The sequence below is a fragment of the Oreochromis niloticus genome, linkage group LG3, assembly GCF_001858045.2.
Source record: "Oreochromis niloticus isolate F11D_XX linkage group LG3, O_niloticus_UMD_NMBU, whole genome shotgun sequence".
Taxonomy (NCBI): domain Eukaryota; kingdom Metazoa; phylum Chordata; class Actinopteri; order Cichliformes; family Cichlidae; genus Oreochromis; species Oreochromis niloticus.
In genome coordinates this window covers 46,904,907-46,929,792 of record NC_031967.2, presented here as the reverse complement: position 1 = coordinate 46,929,792, position 24,886 = coordinate 46,904,907, and the positions used below count along the sequence as shown (strand labels likewise).

Genomic DNA, 24,886 nt, shown 5'->3' with positions numbered 1-24,886 from the left:
GGGCAGGCTGGGTCCTGAAAACTGTCATGAACTGGGAGGGGCTTTTGGTGGCCCTGGGCCCCAATTAAATGTCAAAGAATTTATTGACCAACAAAATCAATAACATCTGAAGTATTCCTTGATGTTCATGTAGACTTTTGTTTCATTATCATACATGTTTTCATACATTTTTGTATAGATAGCATACAAATGCAAAATAGGCCTGCTGAAATAAAGTGCTACCACAAAGGAAACTGAGGACTCATATTATCACGTGAGTTTATTTAATCATTCATTCTGATATGAACACTTACAGTATCAGCATTTTCATTCATTTGGTTGTGACATTAAATCTCATATTGTAAAGATTCAACATTGTAATAAGTAATATGTTGTTCATTTAGATTATTTAGACTTATCCTTTTCATGCAAAGTGTAAATCGTTAGTTGTTCTAGTCTCTACTAAACAGTTTTTTTCATTGTCAGTGTCCGAGCTGTCTTATTACGAAATCAGACATTTTCCACTATCTGCAGTGTTAGGTTCATGAGTCTGTGCCATTAACAAACTCTCACTTTGGGGTGAGGCCAAAAGACCCAGTCCTCCCACAGTGTTGGTTGGTTTGCTAATGTCCTGTAGTTGTTGTTGTATCTGACAGATTGCCTGTTCATTCTTTTGACAGCTCAGTAATCCTCTCTCAGTCTCATGAAAGAGAACATCAACATGCAGGATTACATTTGGAAATATTTGAGACCACTCTGAACCGCTTGTTGAGTAGTCTGTCTTTCGGGTATGGTGCATCAGAACAAGGATGATGTCTTTATTACCTGCACACAGCAGAAAAAACACTAAATAAATGAAATCAAATACAAAGCCATTGCATTGTTACTGTTTTGAATGATAGAGGGCTGAAACCATAAGAAAAGATTTTTCCATGATTATCTGCAAAACTGAAATAAAATATCAATAAGCATATTGATAGTCAGTCAAGTTAAAGAGAAAATACTGAACACACTTCATATTACTGTGACCAAGCTTTATGGTACCTGGTGCTTTAGCCATGGCTGCCTCCACATCTGACCTAACACGAGAGTTGATTGGGCAGAAAACAATGACAGTGTTGCATTCCTGTAGGTCTGTGCTCTCCACCAGTAGCTGTTGAGACAAGTTTACTTGGTACAGCACATCTTTGTCCGCCCCGAAGGTCTCAGCTGTACAGTAAATGTGGACCTTTACTGCATCTGCACACATTTTGAAAAGAGGAAAAACTTTAAAAAAAAAAAGGCCTAAAGCTTTTCTGTTAAGTTGAATGGATGCTCTCTCTGACACATGACTAAATGGCAAATTTTGTCTTCTTGATAAGAAACAAGGTTGTATTTACCATGTAATGAAGTAATGCATACTGTGATACACAGTGTGGTGTGATTTGTAAAAAGAAAAAGAGCAGCATTGGTAAGAGGTTGAAACTTTTCTTTGTCCCTCCCATGGAAAAAACTCTGGAAGCACTGTTAATCGGTGTTTGTCATGTTACTTGAAAAAAATAATTAGTTACCAATTATTTTTTTACTTTTCCAAGACAGTAATCTCGTTACTTTACTGATTACTTTTTTCCAAAATAATTAGTTACTAGTTAGTTACTTTTTTAAAACATGATAAACAACATGAATACATAATAAAGAAATAGACCTGTTAACCCAATTCTATTTTTTCTGCATAATCCATCAGGTAAAATGAGAGTAAAATGAAAGTGTCTTTGTAAAAATTGTTTTATTAGTTAATCTAATAAAATTAATCTTTTAATGTTATGCACATTAAATTAAGCACAAATTGAATTATATGCAACAGTCTTTGACTTAAGGAAATTTCTTTAACATTTAAACCAATTTTCTCCATATTCCAGTATATAAAATAAAATAATTTGTAGTGTTTACACTCACTTTTTCACATAGATGTAAGTAAAACACAGCAGAAAATAAATAAAATCAAAGATTCACCGGCTCTAATTCCTGTCCCTCTTAAATCTATTTTCACCTGCTTAGCAGGAGTGGAGCAGTTGGAGATTTTCCCGTTACATTCATGTCAGTGGGGGTATCCTGGGGGTTTCTCTGTGAATTTCACATTCTTGTGGTGGCTTGCTAGGTGCCTGCTCAGATTTGAAGTTTAATTTTTTGCAGTAGAAAGAAGTTTTCTTCCCACGAAGAGTGTGTTCCAGGATTTTAACGCTACATGGTCATAGTCTCATTGTTGATCTACACATCTGTTGCTGCCACGGATGTCGCACGCACTTATGTCATTTTCATGAGAAACTCTCACAAACAAATCACGGTTTAGTAACGCACTAATGCAGCGTGCTTATGGGTAAGTAACAGTAATCGAATTACTTTTTTGCAATAGTAATCCCTTACATTACTCAATACTTGAAAAAGTAATCGGAATACAGTAAGCGTTACTTGTAACACATTACTGCCCATCTCTGCTGTTAATCTACCAGTTATTTAATTATTTAGTACTACTGTCAGTGTCATGTAGAGAATATTTATGAAAGTCATCTAAACACGGGTCCCCATTTTACTATTACCAACAACTTTGTCTAACAGTATCAGGTAATATATGGAATGCAATACGACAGTATGCAACCTGAAATGCCAAAATGAAAAGGTAAAAACTGTGCATACACAAACCTGTATGGTAAATGGACTGATTCTTATATAGTGCTTTTGTACTCTCCTGGAGTCCTTAAAGCGCTGTATACAACATGTCTCATTCACCCAATCACACAAGCACTAAACTCAAGTGCAAACTAAAAAACACTCACACGAATGCAACAGAGAGCATCTTGGGGTTAGTATCTTTCCCAAGGATATTTGGCATTTAGACTGGGGAAGCCAAGGATTGAACCACCAACCTTCCAATCAGTAGCTGATTTGCTCTACCACCTGAGCCACAGCCACCCGAAACAAACCTGTATGAGGGTGCTTCACACATTCTTCCAAGCATTTGAAGAATTCGTTGATTCTGTTGTTTGTATGGCGTCGGTGATAGGCCTCCCACAAAGTTGTAGCAGCTAAAAAGATAAAAAGGGATTTTTAGTCTGCATTACAGTGTGTGGTGTTCAGCTGAAATTGTTTGTCCAAGATAAACAATACCAGGAGGCATTACTGATGGAGCTTTGGAAAGTGAAGGCTTTCTGTGTCAGAAACTCATCAACAAATTCTCACAGTGTTACAGTTACACGGACAAACCAGCCGATTAAAATATGACATGAAATGATGCAGAATATACTGACCAACAGGGCACGTGGCAGAGAAGAAAACTTTTCATAATTTTATTTAGAAATGGCAATACATTACACTAACAAGTTGGTACATACCCTTCCTGTAGTTGTCTGGAAGCTTTTCAATGAGTGCGTACAGCCTCTAAAAGAAATTGTAGACAAATTGACTTTTCTTTGTTTGTTTAAAATGTGATTTTTTCAGATAGGAACTTCTCAAAAAAGTTTGTGAACCTACTGTTGATTTGGTGCTTAACAGAATAACAGCTTTGTTTTTGTTGTTTTTAAGGATGTGAATAATAATTTAGAGTTGAGACAAAAGAATAAATAACTTTGCTATGGTCTGTCTGTTATGAATAACACTAACCTAATCAGTTTACATGTAAATCCATCAGTTTGTTCGTTAACCTTCTGGAAACTCTAAAGCTAAAACCAAATGGTTACTGCCTGCAAAATGACACATGTGACTATGAACATGAGTTGAGGACAGTTTAGGTGAAGGCCCGTTTGGTGATCATTGTCTGTATGATTGATCAAATTCTGACCAATAAACTGGACAAACAATTCTTGTAAAATATCGAGGGATGAAGAGACATTTCTCCATGACATGAGTCCACAGGGTCTTTGGCTACATGAGCTAAAAGAGTCTGTGATTTCTAAATAGTTACTTCAATACTTCCGATATAGCCCTTTACTTAAAGCTAAAAGTCTTCACTTCTATTAAATCACATGATTTAAAAAGTATTTGTACTACATCAGTACAGATTGGTATTTATTTATTAATAGAAATTTTATTACAGATTTTTATATATATATATACATACATACATACATACATACATATATATATCAAACTTATATAAGCTTAAAAAATAGCATGAATCTATATTTTCATGCTACATTCCATTTTGAGAGTTTTGTGCTTATCGTGGCAACTGAGCATTAATAATAATAGAATTAATGTGCTGGCAGGGTTTCAGGTTTAATTCTACCTGAACACACCTGTGTGAAAGCCCAAAGCTGGACAACGTACACTTCTTTGTTTAATTTTGTAAATAGATCTGATTTGATGCTGATAGGCAAGTCAGCATCAATCTGATCTATTTCCAGTTGCCTATATATAGTTTATCTAAAGCTAGCTAAAACTACAAACCAGAAGGAAGTTGAACTTGAAGAATGAATTATGAAATTCCAAACTCCTAAACATCCCTGATGAGCTACGTATTTTCTAATAACTTTACAATTTTTGATAGCTCATTGTAGTTCTAATAAAGTGTTACCCAAAAATCTTTATCCATAAACCTTCCATATTCATGGCCAACGTACTGCACATTGCACTCCTTAAAATTCAAGACAAAGTGTTTTTCTTAGCTCTGTCATGATAGCTCCTGTTATAAAGTGACTTCTGCGTGTGTATGTTCTATGTTAGTTCTAATATGAGGGACCAAGGAGGTTCGCTAACCTGTACTTGTGGTGTTGGAGCAGCTGAAGGCGAAGTGGGTGATGGATCTGGGGGAAAATATATTTAACAAGTCAAAGAGTCTTGTTAAAAATTGCTATATTGTTTTGACCTGTATTATATTTCACACAAAGTAAACAAAAGACCAGTTAGCTGAGATTTTTATGGCCTTTTCCACTTATACAACTCTGGTGCTATGATTGTGTGTGTAGTGTACAGAAACATAATGTGTAAAACATTTGTGAGTGAGGGAATTAAATGTGAAATAATATAACTGACTCTGCACAGCATGGTAAATGGTAAATGGCCTGTATTTGTATATCGCTTTACACATTCAGTCATCCACCCATTCAGACACACATTCACACACTGGTGATAGCTGTAGCCACAGCTGCCCTGGGGCGCACTGACAGAGGCGAGGCAGCAGGCATAACGTCAGCACTTTAATAACGACTCAGCACTATAATAAAAATGAGGTATTATTGAGGTATCATTATTATAAGAATTACATCAATGCCATGAACAAGAAGACTGTGGTGACTAAGTGGGGTATCTACATTAAACAATTTGTCACTTACTTTTAGATTTTTCCATGATCAAATCTGAAGACCTGAAAGAAAGAAAGATATAAAAATAAGAAGCAAAAGGTAACAGATGTGCATGTCCACTATGTTAGGATAACGGGTTAAACCTTGGACCGCTCAACAGTCTATTGCAGGGTAAAGTCAGCAATGCAGCAATTAATACACTCAGGTTTAATAGTGTAAGCAAAAAAAAAAAAAGAAAAAAAAGCAAAGTGATATATGTCTCCAGCTAACAAACTGTTCTGTGTAATCCATGTTCTCAAACATCAGAAAATGCAAACTAGAAAACAAAACCAACCAGACAGCTAAACAATATAATTAAAATACCAAAACACATAAAACAACATCAGTCTGGCTTCCTACCTTGTGCTGCTGCTGTGACTGCTGCAGAGAGGAGGATGCAGTGAAAGTACTCAAAGAGAGAACTTGGTCTTTTATAGAGTAGCTTGCCCACTTCCACTATCACTTTCTGTTTTGTTTTTAGGATAAAGCATGTGGTTTGTAGGAAATCTACCTCCCGTGTCTTGGAAATTGCCCCTAAATCAATCTTTTAGAAATTGGCAACTTTTTGCAGAAAAACAATAAGTGAGCAGTCTGCTGGTTTCAGAGATAAAACAATATACAGGTCCATCTCAAAATATTAGCATACTGTGATAAAGTTCATTATTTCCTGTAATGTACTGATAAACATTAGACTTTCATATATTTTAGATTCATTACACACAACTGAAGTAGTTCAAGCCTTTCATTGTTTTAATATTGATGATTTTGGCATACATAACTCATGAAAACCCAAAATTCCTATCTCAAAAAATTAGCATATTTCACCCAACCAATAAAAGAAAAGTGTTTTTAATACAAAAAAAGTCAACCTTCAAATAATTATGGTCAGTCATGCACTCAATACTTGGTCGGGAATCCTTTTGCAGAAATGACTGCTTCCATGCGGCGTGGCATGGAGGCAATCAGCCTGTGGCACTGCTGAGGTGTTATGGAGGCCCAGGATGCTTCGATAGCGGCCTTAAGCTCATCCAGAGTGTTGGGTCTTGAGTCTCTCAACTTTCTTTTCACAATATCCCACAGATTCTCTATGGGGCTCAGGTCAGGAGAGTTGGCAGGCCAATTGAGCCCAGTAATACCATGGTCAGTAAACCATTTACCAGTGGTTTTGGCACTGTGAGCAGGTGCCAGGTTGTGCTGACAAATGAAATCTTCATCTCCATGAAGCTTTTCAGCAGATGGAAGCATGAAGTGCTCCAGTATCTCCTGATAGCTAGTTTAAAGGCTTTTACAGTTTAAAGGCATGCATTAGAGTGCATTGCGCACACTTGGGCATCTTTTATTTAACATGTTTATACCATTGTGAATTTTGCTATATAAATATGCTCAAGAGTCTAGAGTGTGACATCCAGCTAAAAATCGAAAATATATATGTTTAAATCAGTAACTTTGCAAATTTAGAGGAAATGTTTTTGGACAACAAATGAGTCGCCTTTTAAAGAGGGTTTGAATAATTAGCTCTGACAGACAGACATACATACCGTGTGAAAGGATGTCTTGGAGCAGAGAAGCACGCTGTATTGTTGCTTTTCTCTTATGCATAAGCAACGTCAGCATGTCAGAAATGCTCTGTGCGGGCAAAGCCGGTTCCAACAAACGTCGAGGCATCAACTGGCCTTTCTGCCAGCTGGCTGGACCCTCAGCTTTCATGCTGGGATCTGCAGCACAACTTCGCACTGGCCACTGGGGCAAAACGGATTATAAACTTTGAAGTACTAGTTTGGTTCTTCACTGCTCGCAGAGAAGTAACAATTAAAGAAAGCGATCCAGCACGAAACACAATTCAAACAGCACAGTCGGAATTGTCTCAGTTTCACAAATAAACAAAAAACTTGCACCAGCCATAGACACAGGAGGGAAAACTGAAAACTTCCCAGAAACTGACATTGTAATAAATTAATCACGCTAAAGTCGCCTCTACGCTTTTTTGGAAAGAGCCTTTATACATAGCATATGCCAAGCAGACTTAGTGCGAGATAAATAATATGTAGCCTTAAAATTTAACATCTAGAGCTTAAAGAGATGCACAGGTCAGTACCTTCGCTATTGTCTCTAAACATTAAGATCCATTAAAAAAAACAACAACAACAATCAGTTTTCTCAACAGAAGACCCATGAAACGAGCAAAGCTGACAGGTCTGAAGAGCACGGTGCATGCTCTCATGTCACAAGCTGACCTACATTTTCCAGAAAGACAGAAAGACCACACAGTTAAAACCTGTAAAAATACTAAATTAAGAGTTTCGCACTATGTTTCACCAAGTTAAAAAACAAATCCAGCAAAGCTGCTTCTACTAAAGCATTTATCTTTCAGATCAGTGTCTAAAAAGCACCATTAAAAAATGTCATCCTGCATTTACAGCAGTAACTCATTCACAGTGAAAACTAAAACGCACACAGCATTTGGTAAACAACATTAAAATAATGTATTGCACATCTATGTTTTAAAAATGGCATCAAAATTCAATGCGTATTTTCTCTAAAAATTTAAAATTTAAACGGTCGAATACACAAACTAACGTGCGGGTGTCAGGCTCAAGGATAGAGTTTGCTGGCTTTTATAAACCTTTATGCCTCTTCCCCCCACCCCAAAGCACAGACCTCAAATTCACCTTAATTATCCCCCTCTCCAAAGTGCAATTGTTAAAAACACACAAAATCTACCATTTCGGTTAGAGTGTGTAAAAACACTATTGCAAAAGTAACTCCTGTTTGTATATATTCACACTGAAAACTAAAACGCATCGGCTGATAAACACTAATTAAATAATGCGTTGCACATCTGTGTTTTAAAGAATGTCTGGGAAAGTCATCGCTTATTTTTGTTTTAATTATTTTAAATTTTAACTCAAAATATATGCGAACTGACGGCGCTGTTCTTAGTGAAAGTTTTTTTGGGGATGCAAATATTTAATGAAAGGGATAAAAGTTTGGTCTCTCTCCACCTCCTAATTCACCATTTCTTGAGATAAACGGCGTCTTAAAGTCTAAAACAGCCAACAATGAGTTGATAGAAACAATGCAACAAGGTTGGGGAGTCGTTTAACTAACTGTAGAAAATCTGCTTATAAGACACACTGCCGTTTCAGCTCGATTGTCTGACAACAAAAGTCTTTCTATAGAATAAAAGACAAAGTCATTCCTGTTTGTATAAGTGTACCATGAAAAGCCAAAATGCCTACAGCGGCTGATGAACCTTAATTAAAAATGCACCCCGCTAAGAGAAGACAGAGCATGCGCAGTGGGACCGCATGGCCACAGGAAGTGCCCCTTTTCGGAAGAGTGAAAGCGCGTGCATGAGAGTGCATGCGCGCGTGCTCGTACGTGCACAAGATGGCAGTTTTTAAGCTCGGCAAAGGGGGTGTGGGGGGCAATCCCCCCCAGGCAAAAACCCCCACCCTCCCCTGACCTCTGACCCCCCCCAAAAAAGGTACCATATATAATCTTCTTACAACGATCAGGCATAACATTATGACCACCTGCCAACAGCAACATCAGACGTGTGCACTGTGGTCACGCCAGCATCGAATCCATCCAAGTTACATGGTTTATTAAAATAATCAAATTACAGCATTTACATTTATGTTAGACTACTTTTAATTAACTGCTTTAGCCCACTTACAATTATTAGAATTAAAAATAACTCCAACTCCAATAACTCCAATTTTGAAAACACAAAATTTGTTTTATAAAGCTCTGACTTGTATTATGAGTGTCAAGAGATTCTAAGACACTTCTTCAGCTGAGAATCAGAGAGGTGAAGTGTCCTTGGGCAAGACACTTCACCCGTTGCCTACTGGTGGTGGTCAGAGGGCCCGGTGGCGCCAGTGTCCGGCAGCCTCGCCTCTGTCAGTGCGCCCCAGGGCGGCTGTGGCTACAACGTAGCTTGCCATCACCAGTGTGTGAATGTGTGTGTGAATGGATGAATGACTGGATATGTAAAGCGCTTTGGGGTCCCTAGGGACTAGAAAAGCGCTATATAAATACAGGCCATTTACCAAACACACGAGCAGGGTTGTGCAGGGTTGTGCTCGCATGGAAGTGAGGGCTCCGAGACTCCGCTCTGCCACTGCCCTGGTCTTTATTTATGTACATCATTGGGTGCGTTTTGCATATTACATTGGAATGTGGATGTGGATGTGTATATGTGTGTGTGTGTGGGGGGGGGGGGGGGGTCAACATGCAAAAGGTCAACATGCAGTACTCTACCATATGCAGACTTATATCATTAAAAGATTATACTGACTACTAAGTACAATTTTCTATTGACAATGAGTATGAGTCTGTGGTCTGGGAGAGAGTCTGTAACTCTCTGTCTGCAAAATACAGTATATGATGACCAATGTTGGGCACTTAACTATATAGTTCTTCAAAAAAAGTAACTCAGTTTTGCAAACAACAAAGTTTCTTGCAGCTGTTTACCTAAAAATGCAGCCAAAACGTTTTTTTAAATAAACATTTCAAACTATTTACAGAACAATCAGTTGTTCTGCATCAAATTTGATGCCACACAAATTATTTGTGCCACTCCAGAAAATAATTTTGTCCACTATGAGATAAAGGAGAACAACAGCCTGATACCTGCAGGCCTGACAACAGGAGATGTATCACTCCTGTAACACCTGTAACATTCAGCAGTCGCCTCATTGTTCTGACACACACAACAAAACTACTGACTACACTACACACTAACTACACACTAACTACACAAAATTTGCGCTAAATGTGGCAAATCTCTCACATCTCAAAACACCGCCGTCACTCCTAAAGCTTCCCCCTCCCTAAACATCTAAATGCCACGTTGTCATATCATTTCTTGATTGGTTGACATGGTACATTTTTCCACCAATAGGAAAGGCTGGGAGGGGGGGTTAGCTCAAAGGCGGAGAGTGGTTTTGAGCGTTTTCCTTATAAAATGCTCTTTTTACCGTTTCTTCCCGCACTAAATATAAACAACGATTGTATTCAGAGAAAAATACAAACATTGCATATTTATCTATATTTTTTAAACCATAACTCTGGTTTTACGTGGCCTATCAACACACTTTAAAAACTGGTATAAAGTCAAAACTTTTCCCGTCAGTTGTTCCGTCTGTCCTGCTCACACCTCCAATGGTTGTACAGGTTGTCAGTTAGTGATGCGCGAATTATGAACAAATCGTTCAATACTCGAGAATCACTTTACTGACTCATGAATCATGATTCACAAGTCCAACTGACTCACTGACTCATCCCTGTTGCTGTTAGCTGCAATATATCTAGCTTATAATTAAAATTGTGGAGAAAAACACAACATCCAGTGTCTTAACAAAACATTTCTGCTTTGAACTGGAAGAAAAAACCCTGAGTAGGAGCTCACATCAAGACAATAGCTCCTCGGTTCACAGTAGTATCGCTCTGCTAATATGCTAACAGCACATTTGAGCTACTCACCTCCTCCTTTCCTGTGCTGAATCATAAGCTGTGTCCCAAAACGTCGGCTGCATCCTCCGGAGGCCGCATTTGTGACACTCTCCACTCTGTGGTCAGCAGACTGCAAACACAATCTCCGAGAGCCCTCCTCATAATATCAGGGGACTTTAATCATGCCTCACTGGACTCCACACTGCCCACCTTCACCCAGTATGTGACCTGCCCAACCAGAGACAATAAAACACTGGACTTACTGTATGCCAATGCTGAAGAGGCATACAGGTCATCACCTCTCCCTCCCCTGGGCAGATCTGATCACAACCTGGTGCACCTTGTCCCTGTGTATGAGCCCTTAGTGCGCAGGGAGCCACCAGCCACCCGCACAGTGCAGAGATGGTCGGAGGAGAGCGAGGAGGCTCTTAAGAATTGTTTTGAGTCGACTGTGTGGGAGGTGATCTGTGACGACCACGGAGAGGACATCGACAGCCTTACTACATGCATTACGGACTATATTAATTTCTGTGTGGATAACACCGTACCTACCAGGACTGTACGGTGTTTCTCCAACAACAAACCTTGGATTACCCCGGAAATTAAAGCTGTCCTCAAGCAGAAGAGGAGGGCCTTCAAATCCAAAGACAAAGAGGAGCTGAAAAGGGTGCAGAGAGAGCTGAGGGGACTGATAAGGAATGGGAAGGACAGCTACAGGCAGAAGATGGAGAACCAGCTTCAGCAAAATAACGTTGGTGAAGTCTGGAGAGGCCTCAGAACCATCTCAGGCCACAAACATCAGAACTCTCTGCCTGGGAGGGATGTGAGGTGGGCAAATGAACTGAATCATTTCTTCAACAGATTTGATTCAGCCATGAGGCAGTCTCCAACATCGGCTGCAGACTCACCCACCACCACTGCTGCTGTTCCACCTCTGACACCTCAGACACTTCACACCTCCTCTATTCACCCTGCTCACTCCTCCCCACCCCCAACAACAGCATCCAATACACACTCAACACAAGGCTCCAGCCTGTCTCTCTCAACCACCCAGGTTAGGAGGGAACTGAGGAGGATTAAAGCCAAGAAGGCAGCGGGTCCAGATGGCATCAGCTCGAGGGTCGTCAGGTCCTGCGCGGACCAACTGTGTGGTATGATGGAGCACCTCTTCAACCTGAGCCTGAGGCTGGGAAGAGTCCCACAGCTCTGGAAAACTTCCTGTGTTGTTCCAGTGCCAAAGACTTCACGCCCCAAGGACCTCAACAGCTACAGGCCGGTGGCTCTGACATCCCACCTGATGAAGACCCTGGAGCGACTGGTCCTGGCTCAGCTTCGGCGCCTTGTGAGCTCATCACTGGACCCACTTCAGTTTGCCTACCAGCCTGGCATTGGAGCGGATGATGCCGTCATTCACCTCATTCATCGTTCCCTCGCTCACCTGGAGACCGCTGGGAGCACTGTGAGAATCATGTTCTTTGATTTCTCCAGTGCCTTCAACACTATTCTTCCCTCGGTTCTGAAGGACAAGCTGGAGAACTCTGGAGTGGACCATCACCTCACTACCTGGATTTTGGACTACCTCACCGACCGACCACAGTATGTGAGGACTCAGGGATGTGTGTCGGACAGGGTCGTCTGCAGTACGGGGGCCCCACAGGGAACGGTTCTGGCTCCGTTCCTCTTCACCATCTACACTGCAGACTTCTCCCACAACTCCACCCAGTGCTTCCTGCAGAAGTTCTCTGATGACTCTGCAATAGTCGGCCTCATCACTGATGGGGACGACAAGGAGTACAGAGGACTGACTCAGGACTTTGTGGACTGGTGCCAGCTGAACTACCTCCAGATCAATGCCAGTAAAACCAAGGAGCTGGTGGTAGACTTCCGCAGGCACAAACATCCTTCACTGCAACCACTGAACATCCAAGGTATGGACATTGAGACTGTGGACAGCTACAGGTACCTTGGTGTTCATCTGAACAGCAAACTGGACTGGACTCATAACTCAGACGCCCTCTACAGGAAAGGGCAGAGCAGGCTGTACCTGCTGCGGAGACTCAGGTCGTTTGGAGTGGAGGGCCCACTCCTGAAGACCTTCTATGACTCTGTGGTGGCCTCAGCCATCTTTTATGGTGTGGTCTGCTGGGGTGGCAACATCTCTGCTGGGGACAGGAAGAGACTGAACAGGCTGATCCGCAGGGCCAGCTCTGTTGTAGGATGCCCTCTGGACCCAGTGGAGGTGGTGAGTGACAGGAGAATGGTGGCTAAGCTGTCATCCCTGCAGGACAACATCTCCCACCCCATGCATGAGACTGTGACAGCACTGAGCAGCTCCTTCAGTGGGAGACTGCGGCACCCACGGTGTGGGACGGAGAGATTTCGCAGGTCTTTCCTCCCCACTGCTGTCAGACTCCACAACAAAGACTTTAACTGATCATACACACACATCCACAAATGTGCAATAACACAAATGTGCAATAATCACAAATGTGCAATAATCTTTCTGGCAACCGTTGTATTTTTCACTCTGTTGTATATAGCATTTGTATTCTATTTTTATCCTATTGTATATCTTATTCTATTTTATTTTACTGTATATAGTATTCTATTTTTATTCTATTCTGTACAGTTGTGTACTGTATTTATTCTTATTTTATTTTATTCTAATTGTCCTTCATAACTTTTGCACTGTCCACTTCCTGCTGTGACAAAACAAATTTCCCACGTGTGGGACCAATAAAGGTTATCTTATCTTATCTTATCTTATCTTATTTGAAGGCCGATTACGTCACAGCCAGGCGACGAAGGCTGTCCCAATTCGTCGACTCCTTCAAATGCGGCCGAAAAATGCGTCCTTCATTTCCCCGAATTTGAAGGATGGGTTGGGTGTGTCCTTCGTGGCCCACCATATCCCAGAATTCATAGCGCGGCCCAGCCAAATTTCAGCTACCAACAATGGCAGCCGCTACTAAGTTTTAAAATTAGTCTTTTTACTCTTTCTGGGTCACAAAATAAACTTTTAACATATTTTCAGGCGAGAAAGTAGCTGTGTAAATTACAAATATCTGCTTGGTTTATCAAGACATCGTATATTTGCAAAAGTGTGCCGACGTTTTCGGAGACGTTACCCACCCGCTCGATAGCAAGCTGGAGGGTTCAATGGTCACTCCAGCCGGCGAGAGCAGCGGACTCCCGGCTTCATCGTTTTTAGACCCCCGTTCTTTCGCTACTCAGGTTAAACATGATATATAAGTCAATCGGATAACTTAAAAATGTAATTGTTTGCCTTTCTTCGGTATTTTATTTGTTCCGGAGTAAATCGGTTTGGCTGAGATCAAAGTTATTAGATTATTAGATTAAATAAAACTTTATTAATCCATCGGGTGGGTTCCTCCGGGATTTTCACACAGCTGAATAAACGTTAAACAGAAAACTGATTAAACAGAAGTGTGAGACGGTCGAGAATTTACGCCAGTGTCCTGTAATATTTTAGATAGCAAGGAGCAGACGGCCGACTTTATTAAACTCCACCGACACAGCGGTGACGCAAATCTGAAGGCTAGACCGTCCCATTTCACAGCCTCGCACTTCCGGCCTTATCGGTCTTCGAAGGACCCGGCCCACGTAGACTGCGAAGGCCGGGTCCTCCGAAGGATGCAGCCGACGTTTTGGGACACATCTATAGAGCGAGCAAATCACTCAGGACTCACTAACCCCCTCCCTCCTGGCTCACAGATTCTTCTTCTTCTTGGTTGGCAACCAATGTTAAGGCGCATTACCGCCCCCTGGCTCACAGCTCAGTGGACATTTAGATGAGAAAATATATATTTGACACATTTAAGGAAAATACTAACAAAATAAAAATAAACAAAATAAATGTTCCCTTTAGAAATATTTTTGCTCTTTTCTGCTCTATAAAATAGTTGTTTTCTTTTAGAATCACTCATCTTAGCAGTAAGATTTACATGAAAAGAGAAAAGAAATTAAGTTTGATAGAAAATGTACATTTTTTGCACTCTCTGGTCAACTGACTCAGTGAATCAAACGACTCAAAAAACCCAATTCACTTTGGTGAGTGACTCATTAAAACTCGATTCAGTAAAAATAATCAAATCTACCATCACTATTGTCATTAACGTGGCTTCACGCCGCTTTGTTAGCTAAAACACTGGTGTCGGCACATAAGGACGCTGTCATAGCCTGTCAACCACGTTGATTAGCTGCGTATATACGAATGTGAATCGCATCATTGGCTGGACTATGGGATAAGGTGGCATCGTTCTAATCCCATACAGGAGCAGCCAGTCACTTACTGACTAACACTGCAAAACAGAATTGTTAACATATTTATTTTAATTTCAATTAACAGGTACGATTTATTTTTTTATTTTTTTCCGTGCTCAGAGATAGTGCCAGCAATGCGCAATTGCACATGGAGGGAACATTGCCAAACATTGCCACCTGCCTAATATCTTGTTGGTCCCCCTCTTGCTGTCAAAACATCCCTCACCCATTGACGCATGGATTTCACTGGACTCCTCAAGGTGTGCATAGATTAGCAATATTTTCAAGCTGCGTTGTGGAGCCTTCATGGTTTAGACTTGTTTTACCAGAACATCCCACTCATGCTTGACTGGACTAAGACCTGAGTAATTTGTCATCAGTCGAAGCTCACTGTTGTGCTCCTAGAACATTTTTACTTTAAGGCAGGGGCATTATCCTGCTGAAAAAGGCTATAGTCATCAGTAAGTTCTGTTTCCATGAAGTGTGTACATGGTCTGCAATAATAATTATGTATGTGTCAAAGTAACCTACACATGTACCACAGGACCTACGTTAAAGCAGCAGAAAATTGCCCATAGCTACAAACTGCCTCTGTCAGCTTTGCCTTCTTTCCATAGTGCATACTGGTGTCAGGTAAGTGACACACGTGCACCTGGTCTCCACCTGATGTAGAAGAAAACATGATTCATCAACACTCTCTTTTTTCATGTCTGGTCAAGGTCAGGTTTTACAACAGGGATATAGCCCTAATCAGAGCTAACAGCTGACCTGATTGGATATTTTGAGGGGCAGTAACAACAACAACAACAACAACAACAATAATGATAATAATAATAATAATAATAATAATAATAATAATAATAATAATAATAATGTGGAATGAACATTCAATTATTATTTTTTTATTTATCAATTAAGTGATGCATTTTTTTACTCATACCTTTCTTGCACTTTACAAACATCCACTTTAAGTTGCTGTGTTGTGCTGTGTTTAGTTGTGTGTGGTACCGATGTGGGTTAATTACCATTTTCGTTGTACTAATGTACAAGGTATGACTGTGCAATGACAATAAAGAAGTTAAAGGTTTGTGAAGAAGTTCAAGTGAAGTTTGATCAAACAGCAGAACACATTAAGGTCCAGGCCCAACACACAGAGAGGCAGATTAAGGAGCAGTTTAAGAAGCTTCACCAGTTTCTAGCAGAGGAAGAGGAGGCCAGGCTGGCTGCACTGAGGGAGGAAGAGGAGCAGAAGAGTGGGATGATGAAGGAGAAGATGGAGGCTCTGAGCAGAGAGATAGCAGCTCTTTCAGACACAGTCAGAGCCACAGAGGAGGAGCTGAGAGCTGAAGACGTCTCATTCCTGCACAACTACAAGGCTGCAGTGGAAAGAGTCCAGCGCTGCCCCCTGCTGGATGATCCACAGCTGCCCTCAGGAGCTCTGATAGACCAGGCCAAACACCTGGGCAACCTGACCTTCAACATCTGGAACAACATGAAGGACATGGTCTCCTACACTCCTCTCATTCTGGACCCAAACACTGCTGACCCAAACCTCATCCTGTCTGAAGATCTGACCAGTGTGAGAGGAGGAGAGAGGCAGCAGCTTCCTGATAATCCAGAGAGGATTGATCGTTCCTGCTCTGTCCTGAGCTCTGAGGGCTTTAACTCAGGGACTCACAGCCTGGATGTTGAGGTTGGAGACAATACAGGGTGGGGACTGGGTTTGTTTGAAGAACCTCTACAGACAAAAGCAATTGTGCTTCTCTCTCAGTACAGAAGAAGCTCCAGAGGATCAGAGTGAATCTGGACTGGAACAGAGGAAAGCTGTCGTTCTCTGATCCTGATACTAACACACACATACACACCTTCACACACACTTTCACTCACAGGATGTTTCCATACATTTACACTAATGGTAAAGTGAAGGTGTTGCCATTGAAGGTGTCAGTGTCAGTGGAGCAGATGAGTTGAGGATGATGATGTTTCTAATGTTGTTTCCTGTCAGTGAATTGAAGTTGTTAAACTGCAGCTGTCCTCCTGCTGCCTCGTTGTTCCAAAGCTCTTTGTTTCTCTTTTAGTTCTCACTGTTTCTTTCTGTTTCTGCTGTCCACCTTTTCACATGGAAAATCATTTCACTGTTTCTCACTGAATGACTCCCCAAACTAGATTTGAAATTCTATCAAGTTTCTACACTGTAAAAAAGAAAATGTTGAGAAAACGTAAAATTTCAAGGCAACATGATGCAAGAGATTTTTGAGTTTTCTCAACTTTTGCCAACTGCTGTTGACTCAACTAAGATTTACAAGTTCTGCCAACTTGGATCTCCTTGTTCACCTAATTAGGATAATCCTGGAAGTCTAACGAAGAAATTCTGGTTTCAATGCCATGTATTTCTGCCTTCACCAAACACAGATATTCTTGTTGAGTAATCATACAATTCTTACTCCAGTGAGTTGAAAATTTACCTATATAAACAAAGGAAAATGTATGTTGTTATTATACTTGAAAAAACACTTAATAAATAGATATAGAATAAAACAAAGCACAATTCAATGTTATCTAAAAGCTTATTTATTTTGTTCAACAGTCTTTTCAGTACATTTCAGAATGTCATGGGTAGTAGGGTGAATTTCTGTTAAAAAAAACAAAAAGAAAGAAAGAAAAGAAATAAACAAACAAAAACGTGTTGCCAGTTTCTTTTGGGTGCTTTGAGCACCCCAGCAGAGACGTTAAAATTCTAGAGTCCAGAACCAAAAAAGAAAAGTGTCCAGCAACTTAATAATTCATGCACACACACCCTGACCGTCTTGTAAAAGCTGAACATAACTATTGCACATTAAATAGGGTAGTGCCACAAACGATTGCCTATGCACCCAGACATTGACATTTTACACAGGCTTACTATGATGAACTATGGAAGTTAAAAGTTCTTAGAAATGTTACCATCAATGAAGAGGAAACTAACACTATAACAAATCTTTTAAAATACTACAAGACAAATTTTCACCATATATTCTCAACAATACAGATTCATCTGACTAAAATTTACATTTCGAATAATGATTTATCCACTTCACCTTCATATTGTCCGACCAGGCCAAAATAAGATGGCCTGAATTGCTTCAAAGGTAAAACTCATCTGCTTTGGATAATCAATGTTGAGGGCATACAGAAGGCCAAAGAGGTGTGCCAGGGCAGTAGAGAGATCTGGAATGTTATGTAGCACGATGTCCCCTTCCAACACAACTGCATGTTCTCGCACAGACGTATCAGCATCGTCATCTTGTAGGATGGTGAGGATGGCAACTGATGCACCGTTCAACACTGGTTCCAAAATGTCAGTGTCCTGAAGAAAAGTAAAATATGAATTATTGAAAGCTAAGAAAAACTAAAGACAAAACAAATTTCAAAAGATTTTAACTTTAACCTCTATACCATGCTGGTCGTTTGACCCATGGAGGTTTTAAGAAGAAAAAGCTTATTTTCTTTTAATTAATGCCACCTTGTGAGTTTTGTACAAAAATAATTTTCTGCTATGGAACAACCACTAATAATGCCCAGCTGCTGCTCAGCAGAAAAAAAAGGAGTGAGAGTTATGACAACTGCAATCCCCACTATAAAATTATCTGGACTGCACTGAGAAAGTGTACATTTCCATTTTGGATAAACTCATCCTTTAAAAACATCTCATAGCAATTAGTTTTACTTGCATTACTTTTTTGTACTTACTAAGCACTTCAGGAAAACCTCTGTTGCATCTTCTCTTGAGGAAAATGGGCAGGCCTCTCAGTGCCCGTTGGACACAGTGTTGGATGTCTAAAGAGTATTCAGTGGAAAACAAGAATTTCAATTAGTGAAGTAACATGGTGTACTATACACAATGCAAAATCAGAACTCTCATAGTAATGAAAGTAAAGCACAGGTCAGACCCAGCAACACGCAAAACGTACAACCCCCCCCAAAAAAAAACAACAACAACAACACCATGTTAACAATTTTACTTTCGTTTTACAAATTAAATAAAATACTGCCAAATAAGAACAAAGCAATGACTCATGACATTCATTTTTACTGACATATCCACTGATGTGTTTTGTTTGAAGCCAACATCTTTTTCAGTTTCTGTTAAGAGAAAAGTATACTCTCTTCTAAAAATGTCAGATAAAGGAGCACTTCACTCACCTGTTCATCAAGTTTATCCAGGAGGTCTTCCATCTCCTCACCAAGAGCTCCCTTCTTAGACCAGTACAGTTTCAGCAGGCCAGGCACAACTTTGTCAAGGGATGCATTGAAGGTCCCCAGGAGGTCTTTGCTTGTGATCCGATGAAATTTTCAGATATCTAAACAATACATTCACCAAAATAGTGTCATTTAAATCAAATCAAATCAAATCAAATCAAATCACCTTTATTGTCACGTCACATGTGCAGGTACATTGGTACAGTACATGCGAGTGAAATTCTTGTGTGCAAGCTTCACAAGCAACAGAGTTGTGCAAAATACAATAACGTGCAACAAGCAAAATATAAAAATGGTTAATCTAAAAAGTAATAAATATATGTACCATATATAAAGGTATATACATTACTGAATGTGTGTACTAAATATGTTTTTCTACGTGTGTGTGTGTGTGTGTGTGTGTGTGTGAGTGTGTATATACATGTTTTACAAATGAAATAGAGTAAACAATAAAATAAGATATATAAAATATAAAATATACAGAGGTAGGTATGTGCAAAACAGTGGCATTAATGTACAGTATGGAGTGCATAATGTTGAAGTTCCAGTAGTGAGGGTGAGGTGTCTATGACGTGTTCAGCAGTCTGATGGCCTGGTGGAAAAAGCTGTCTCTCAGTCTGCTGGTACGGGACCGGATGCTGCAGAACCTCCTTCCTGATGGAAGTAGTCTGAAGAGTTTATGGCTGGGGTGACTGGAGTCCTTGATGATCCTCCCCGCTTTCCTCAGGCACCGCTTCCTGTAGTTTATGTGTACTGACCACGTAAGATCCTCAGCCAGATGTACACCAAGGAAGCGGAAGCTGCTCACTCTCTCCACAGCGGCGCCGTTGATGGTGATGGGGGTGTGTACTCCTCTGCACCTCCGGAAGTCCACTATCAGCTCCTTTGTCTTTGCGACGTTGAGGGTGAGATGGTTGTCTTGACACCAGTGGGTCAGGGCGCTGACCTCTTCCCTGTAGGCTGTCTCATCACCGTTGGTGATAAGACCCACCACTGTAGTGTCGTCCGCAAACTTCACAATGATGTTGGAGTTGTTAGTGGCCGTGCAGTCGTAGGTGTAGAGTGAGTACAGGAGAGGGCTCAGTACACACCCCTGTGGAGCACCAGTGTTCAGTGTGATGGGGGATGAGGTGGTGCTGCCCAGTCTGACCACTTGGCGTCTGTCAGACAGGAAGTTAAGGATCCAGCTGCAGAGGGAGCTGCTCAGTCCTAGATCCTGCAGTTTCCTGTCCAGCTTCGAGGGAACGATGGTGTTGAATGCTGAGCTGTAATCTACAAACAGCATTCTCACATACGTGTCTCTCTTCTCCAGGTGTGACAGGGCAGCATGGAGTGTCAGGGCTATGGCATCATCAGTGGACCTGTTGTGGCGGTATGCGAACTGTAGAGGGTCCAGTGAGTCGGGTAGTGCAGAGCAGATGAAGTCCCTGACCAGCTTCTCGAAGCATTTGCTCACGATGGGGGTCAGGGCTACAGGTCGCCAGTCGTTCAATGATGAGATGGTGGAGGATTTGGGTACAGGGACGATGGTGGCCATTTTGAAGCAGGCTGGGACTACAGACAGAGAGAGGGAAAGGTTGAAGATATGTGTAAACACTCCAGCCAGCTGAGCCGCGCATGACTTGAGGACGCGGCCGGGAATCCCGTCCGGACCAGTAGCTTTGCGTGGGTTCACTCTCCTGAAGTACTTCCGCACATCCTCCTCAGACACAGTGTGTGCACTGACGTCATCCGCGGTGCGCACACTGTCCGGTCTCCTGGTGTTCGCTGTGTCGAATCTAGCGTAGAATACGTTTAGATCCTCACACAGAGAGGCCGTGGTCTGCGGTGTGCTGGTTTTCCCTCTAAAGTCTGTGATCGTGTTTAGTCCCTGCCACATACTCCGAGGGTTGTCAAACTGTTGCTCTACCCTGTCCCTGTACTCACGTTTGGCTGCTTTGATCGTCTTCCGGAGTTGGTAATGTGCGTGTTTGTAGTCCGATGTGTTCGCGGAGGCAAAAGCGGTGCTCCGTGCCGCTAGCGCCGTGCGAACATCTCCGTTAATCCAGGGTTTTTGATTTGGGAAGGATTTAACTGTTCCGGATGGGACGACATCTTCCACGCATTTTCTGATAAATCCACAGACTGAGTCTGTGTATTCATCGATGTCTTTAGCAGCCACGTGAAACATTTCCCAGTCCGCGTGATCAAAACAGTCCCGCAGCGTAGACTCCGATTGGTCCGACCAACGATGCACCGCCCTCAGGGTTGGAGCTTCCTGTTTCAGCTTCTGCCTGTAGGCGGGTAGAAGCAGGATGGAGCGGTGATCTGATTAGCACAGAAAATTCCTGGGTAGCTGTCTTGGACAGTCTGCACCATGTTATATGCCTGACTGTGTTATCAACAGCAAAACCTACTTCAAAAATCTCTCATGAATACGTCTTTTGCACAGGAATAGAAACACCCCCCACAAAACCCAGTATCAATATGAAAATACATATTATGTTCTAAGTTGCACCAAAATATGTGACCAATCAGATTCTGTGACCTGCCTTAGTATTCTTTCCCTAACAACCTCAGACTATAGAAGTCCTATTTCTAGCACAAAAAGAAAAAAAATACATGCTAAGTCAAAATTATGAGATTGCCTTTCTGTTTCACAATTTCGATTTAGCATGGGGACTCTTGTACTGGCAGAAATGTTCAGGGTAAGGATTTCAATATAACACTGGCAAGGGCCTTGACTGGAGTGGTAGCACAAGATAATAAAGTTGGCCAATGCATTACCCCAGCAAATACCGTACTGCTTCAATATAAGTATAAATCATGCCCAATTTGAATAATAATTAAATTATAAATAAATTTGGACAGTCTTACCTCCTCAGAGGAAAACAGCGCAGGTCATCTCTCCTGGACCTCAGATACCATAGGCTGACACTCCACGACCTCTCTCCGCCTGAGAGAAAATGTTTGCAATAATGAAACATTTCAATATAATGTAGAAAAAAAAAACAAAAAAAAAAGTTACGGATCGGACTCCCCGATCCTTACTGCGCATGTGCAAAGTCGGACCGTACAGATCGCGTCTACCCGTGGAATTGTACATAAAATCAATACTCCACCAACAAAAAGGCTCTCAAAACAATACAATACTTTCCACAGCTTTGAAGGATGGGTCAGGTGTATCCTTCGTGGCCCACCCTATGCCAGAATTCATAGCGCGGCCCAGCCGATTCTAGTTTCTCCCTTCAAACAATGGCGGCAGCCACTTAGTTTTAATATTACTCTTATTACTCTTTCTGGGTCACAAAGTAAACTTTTAAGGTATTTTCAGGCGAGAATGTAGCTGTGTAAATTTCAAATATCTGCTCAGTTTATTAAGACAACACATTTTTGCAAAAATGCTTCTACGTTTTCGGAGACGTCTGTTACCACCAGCTTCGATAGCTAGCTGGGGATTCAAGGCTCGCTAGAGCAGCGAGAGCAGCGAACTCCTGGCATATCATTTTCAACCCCCCGCGCGGTCCTTCGCTAGCTTAAACATGATATATAAGTCCCTTAGATGACTTAAATATGTTATTGTTTGGCTTTTTTTCAGTGCTTTACTCGTTCCACCCTCCTGGGTCCTCAGGAGGATGCAGCCTAGCGCTTGTAGAAAATCCTAATAACAGATGTCGTTAGCTTACCTGCTAGGGCAAATGGCCGGCAGCTCCCGCACCTGTCCAAAAAATGGTCAAATAATACACTCCAACTTCAGACCAGGTAAAATCCGTAATGGTCGAAAAATTGTAATTTTCATCCAACTTTGGCCACGTTTGTTCAAAGTTTCTTAGCAGGTTTTCAGTTCAGAACACATCGACAAACCACTATCACACAGTCTGCTCAGACTCGTTTGGTCTAGTTCAGACTTATTCAGACCACGACGTGAGCCAGTCACCTACGGGGTTTCCCACCGGTTCCCAACTCGACTCAAAAAATCTACTCAAAAGTTGATAATCTTTGTTATGCTCGCTAGAAAATCTTAGTTAGGACAACAATGGAAGAAATTTGTTGGGCAGACAAGCTATTTTAGGTTGTAAATGGAAAGTTTTATTTCTAAGTCAGTTTAATTTGAAAACTTTACTCAAATCAACAATTACTAGTTATCGTTTTTACAGTGTAATCATTACAAGTGATTCATGTTTCTATTTGATGTGTGAACTGTTGAGCTTTAGTAAGCTATTATTAAGATCTTATTTTATCATTTATAAAGCATTACTTCACCTTAGTGATCATTTATAAATATTTATTCTTGATAAAGCCCTATATCATTGTATTCTTTCTAAATAAATTATAAAGTCTTTAGATGCAAATTTATATATTTATTGATTGACATATGAGCTCCATGCTAGTGTCTTAATAAATGTTTTATAAATAATTATATCATTTTGTAATTCATTGTTATTTCTGACAGTTAGAAGTTATTAGGTATTTTAAGTGACCTCGAAAGTGAAGCGTAATTTCGCCTTAAACTGTTTTTATATTAATGAAAATAAAAGTAGCTCATAACTGAAAAAAAATCTCACCTATCTTCACAAGAGAAAATGACACAAAGCACAAACAGATACAAAACATAAAAATATTTGTTGCCAGAGTAAACAAAGTCCACATGGGGTTTGCATGATATTGAAATGTAGGCAGGAGAAGAGTCTGAGTTTGTAGGAGGGGTTTAAGAGAGAAAGATACACTGAGACGAACCTGCTCGGACGGCATCCAGTCAGGTTCAAAATGCTTTCAGATATTTTTGTGTTTATATTTATAGATATGAAACTTTAAAGGTTTAGAGTTCAGGCACACTGGAAAAAAAAACAACCCCCGTCCCCCCCAAATTCTCTGTATCACAATTATTGAAAAAATATGTTTTTCGTTCTATAGGGATGTCACTTTATCATCTCACAAGTTTTTGTGTTGAGCTAATATGAGTCAACACTTCTTTCTCCCGGCAGCTCTAATATCAGGTGGGTTTTTTAGATTAAAGAATAGAACAACTGGTAAAACAGTTTATTTAACTATTTTTTACGTCTGAATTTACTTAGATGAGATAACTTGAGTAGAACCCTACCCGCTCATTGTGGGTCTTCTTTGCGAGGACAACAGAGATCATCTCTGCTTCCAGAACCTCCCTATGTTAAGGATCTGACACCACATAAGGGCTGGCTTACCCCATCACTGCCAGCTGACGCAGGATGGTGGATACGGCACAAGGGTCTTCCCCAAGGACCTCGCACCACACCCCTGGGGACCCCAAGAAGGATCCCTAAAACCCATGGCTGGGAGGTGGCAGGGGGCAGGCTGGGTCCTGAAAACTGTCATGAACAAGGAGGGGCTTTTGGTGGCCCTGGGCCCGAATTAATAGTCAAAGAATTTATTGACAAACAAAATCAATAACATCTGAAGAATTCCTTGATGTTCATGTAGACTTTTGTTTCATTATCATTCATTAAAAAGACCTTAAACATTTGTAAAATGTGTTAGAGCTGTGTACAACTATGCTACTTTCTGCCGTAAACCATGCAATCTTTTTCTATACACAGCATAAAAGTGCAAAATAGGTCTGCTAAAATAAAGTGTTACAACAAAGGAAACTGAGG

At 40.9% G+C, this 24,886-nt stretch overlaps 1 protein-coding gene and 1 long non-coding RNA gene across 2 annotated transcripts; both read right to left on the bottom strand.

Annotated features, from left to right (window-relative positions):
* Positions 1-304: 304 nt before the first annotated feature.
* Positions 305-5,715, bottom strand: LOC102079008 (uncharacterized). Its single transcript, XM_019354633.2, has 7 exons — positions 5,655-5,715; positions 5,286-5,317; positions 4,711-4,757; positions 3,348-3,393; positions 2,940-3,041; positions 1,024-1,218; positions 305-804 (listed from the first exon to the last, which is right to left on the bottom strand). The coding sequence occupies exons 2-7, from the start codon at positions 5,299-5,301 to the stop codon at positions 482-484; spliced, it is 729 nt and encodes a 242-aa protein (XP_019210178.1). The 5' UTR covers positions 5,302-5,317; positions 5,655-5,715; the 3' UTR covers positions 305-481.
* A 12,209-nt stretch (positions 5,716-17,924) lies between these two features.
* Positions 17,925-23,410, bottom strand: LOC109199333 (uncharacterized). Its single transcript, XR_002059756.2, has 5 exons — positions 22,943-23,410; positions 22,134-22,212; positions 19,221-19,378; positions 18,768-18,854; positions 17,925-18,384 (listed from the first exon to the last, which is right to left on the bottom strand). It is a non-coding gene; the product is annotated as an uncharacterized LOC109199333 (long non-coding RNA).
* Positions 23,411-24,886: the final 1,476 nt, after the last annotated feature.